The 2,064-nt window shown below is 33.4% G+C and overlaps 1 protein-coding gene across 2 annotated transcripts; it reads left to right on the forward strand.

Annotated features, from left to right (window-relative positions):
- Positions 1-252: 252 nt before the first annotated feature.
- Positions 253-1,828, forward strand: LOC113283985 (CRIB domain-containing protein RIC4-like). 2 transcript variants are annotated; one of them, XM_026533370.1, is made up of 3 exons: positions 253-664; positions 750-896; positions 1,365-1,828. In XM_026533370.1, exons 1-3 carry the CDS (start codon positions 547-549, stop codon positions 1,712-1,714), a joined length of 615 nt encoding a protein of 204 aa, XP_026389155.1. In that variant the 5' UTR covers positions 253-546; the 3' UTR covers positions 1,715-1,828. The 2 variants fall into 2 exon arrangements, with proteins under 2 accessions (XP_026389155.1, XP_026389154.1); XM_026533369.1 differs by having other exon boundaries at positions 262-664; positions 747-896.
- The last annotated feature ends 236 nt before the right edge of the window (positions 1,829-2,064 follow it).

The following is a 2,064-nucleotide window of genomic DNA, read 5'->3' on the forward strand; positions in this document are numbered from 1 at the left end:
AAAAGGAAAAAAAGATGCTAAAAATGTTGGCTTTGCACTCAAGACAGATAATAAGCAAACTAAGAAGCCCCACAACAAAGCAGAGAGTAGGGGAAAAGAGATAGCTGGCTTATAATTTAGTTCATGTAAATTAGCAAGAATTAGGTTGAGTTGCACAGTTTAACCAACTAAGCTAACAGCTCCCAATACCCACTTCCTAAACCCCTCTAATAATTGCTAGCTTCTCTCTGCCTAAATATGAACATACAAGCATACCAAACACAAGGTGTCTCTTCTAACATTTTCTTATGAAAAAAATAAATAAATCATTCTAACTTCATAACAAAGCCAAAGACTATTCCATAATAGATACAATACTATTTTTTACTTCACAATATTCTTTCATTCATCATAATAGCCTTCTTCATTATAACATTCATAACTACCACTATTACTACTACCCTCTACTCCATTCTACTACTACTGTCTCTCTTCTCTTCTCTTTTCCTTTTCTTCATATCATGTTCTTTTAATATCATTACATAGGAATTATAATCATTCACATATATGGAAAGAAGGTTCACCGTTCTTCGGTTCTCTTTTAGTTCTTGTTCATCTCAATCTAGCGTTGATGTCGTTGAAAATCCATCAAAGAAAACCAAACTGGATCCCAGTTCATCTACAAGTAAGTACTATTACTACTAACATGTTATTGTATCTCTTAATTCTATGTCATGCTCAATTTTGTTATTTTGTTTTGTGAGTAGTAGTACAAGGAGGAGCAGAAAAAGAAGATAAATTAGAAGTGAAGAAATACTCATCTAATAAGTTTCATATAGCAATTCAGAAACCAAACAACATATCTTTGGGGATACAAAGGATTCTCAAGAGTTTCAAGTCCTTCTCTCAGATTTTTGGTAAGTCATTTGCTAATTCTGATCAATAGAAATTATTACTAGCACAAGTATATATACTTAAACACAAGTATAGTCAAACACACTAGACATCATCCATGAGTTTACTTAAACATTTTTTTTTGCTTCATGCATTTGGTGAATGTCATCATAATCAGCATGATTTTTCAAACGACCGGATTAGTTCACCGGTTTATCAGTTTCTCATTGTCCATGAAACGACATGAATCACGAGCCGTCCGGGGGACCACCGTTGTTCTTAAAGTACATTGCACTCAATGGAATATACAAGAATTTTATCAGTTTCTATGTTAGTAACAAGTAACATGTATTAGTTGACCTAACAACGTTTAGCTAGCCAGCCTTAATTGTTTTCTTTTTTTTCTCAAAAAAGTATCGAATTATCAAGAATCTCACACTATCTGTTGAATTTTGTTTGCACATTTGTTTGTTTGTTTTGTTGGTTTCTAGCGTATAAAGATGATGATGAAGATATAGAAATGGAGATAGGGTTACCAACAGATGTAAAGCATGTGGCACATATTGGATGGGATGGATCTACTACTACTACCAAATCAAATACAACAACACCATCAAACGATGCTTTAAAAGATTGTTTCTTGTGGGAAAACTTAAACACTCATTCAAATGATGAGAAGGGGGGTCATCAAAAGGAATCCCTTGCTAACACTTCAATCTCATTGAGGCAGTTTGAACTTGCCATGGCTGCACAAGTTAATAATAATGGTCATAATGCAACAACAACACAACCTCTTGTTTTTCGTTCTTTAAAAAAGCCCATTACTGCTACTTCTTATTAGTGATGCATTTTATCATAATGATTGCTTAATGATGATAGATTTGATTTTTCATCATTGTTATTGGGTGTGTTGTATATTCATGAATGAGATATATTGGACTTTTCTTTTTTCAGGCTGGTCAGAGCACATTTGTGAATTTTAAGTTTTAACCTCGTATGTATAGTGTATACATGTCTCTGGACGACGTGGAGGAACTAGGATTTAAAGTAAGAGAGGACGGAAAAGAAAAATCTTATTGTGTAGGCATATAACGAGTAAATAGAAATCAAAACACAGTAAAAACCAGTTGACAAATGGAAACACCTGCCTCCATTTTCTTAGAAAATATGCCTACTTGCAACTTCTTTTAA

This window comes from Papaver somniferum, chromosome 5, assembly GCF_003573695.1.
Source record: "Papaver somniferum cultivar HN1 chromosome 5, ASM357369v1, whole genome shotgun sequence".
Lineage (NCBI taxonomy): Eukaryota > Viridiplantae > Streptophyta > Magnoliopsida > Ranunculales > Papaveraceae > Papaver > Papaver somniferum.

Excerpts from the sequence above, each read along its gene's own strand:
- LOC113283985 (XM_026533369.1), top strand. The coding sequence starts at position 547 with ATGGAAAGAAGGTTCACCGTTCTTCGGTTCTCTTTTAGTTCTTGTTCA. Across the intron at positions 665-746 it reads GGATCCCAGTTCATCTACAA|TAGTACAAGGAGGAGCAGAA; the intron begins GTAAGTACTATT and ends TTTTGTGAGTAG. Across the intron at positions 897-1,364 it reads GTCCTTCTCTCAGATTTTTG|CGTATAAAGATGATGATGAA; the intron begins GTAAGTCATTTG and ends GTTGGTTTCTAG.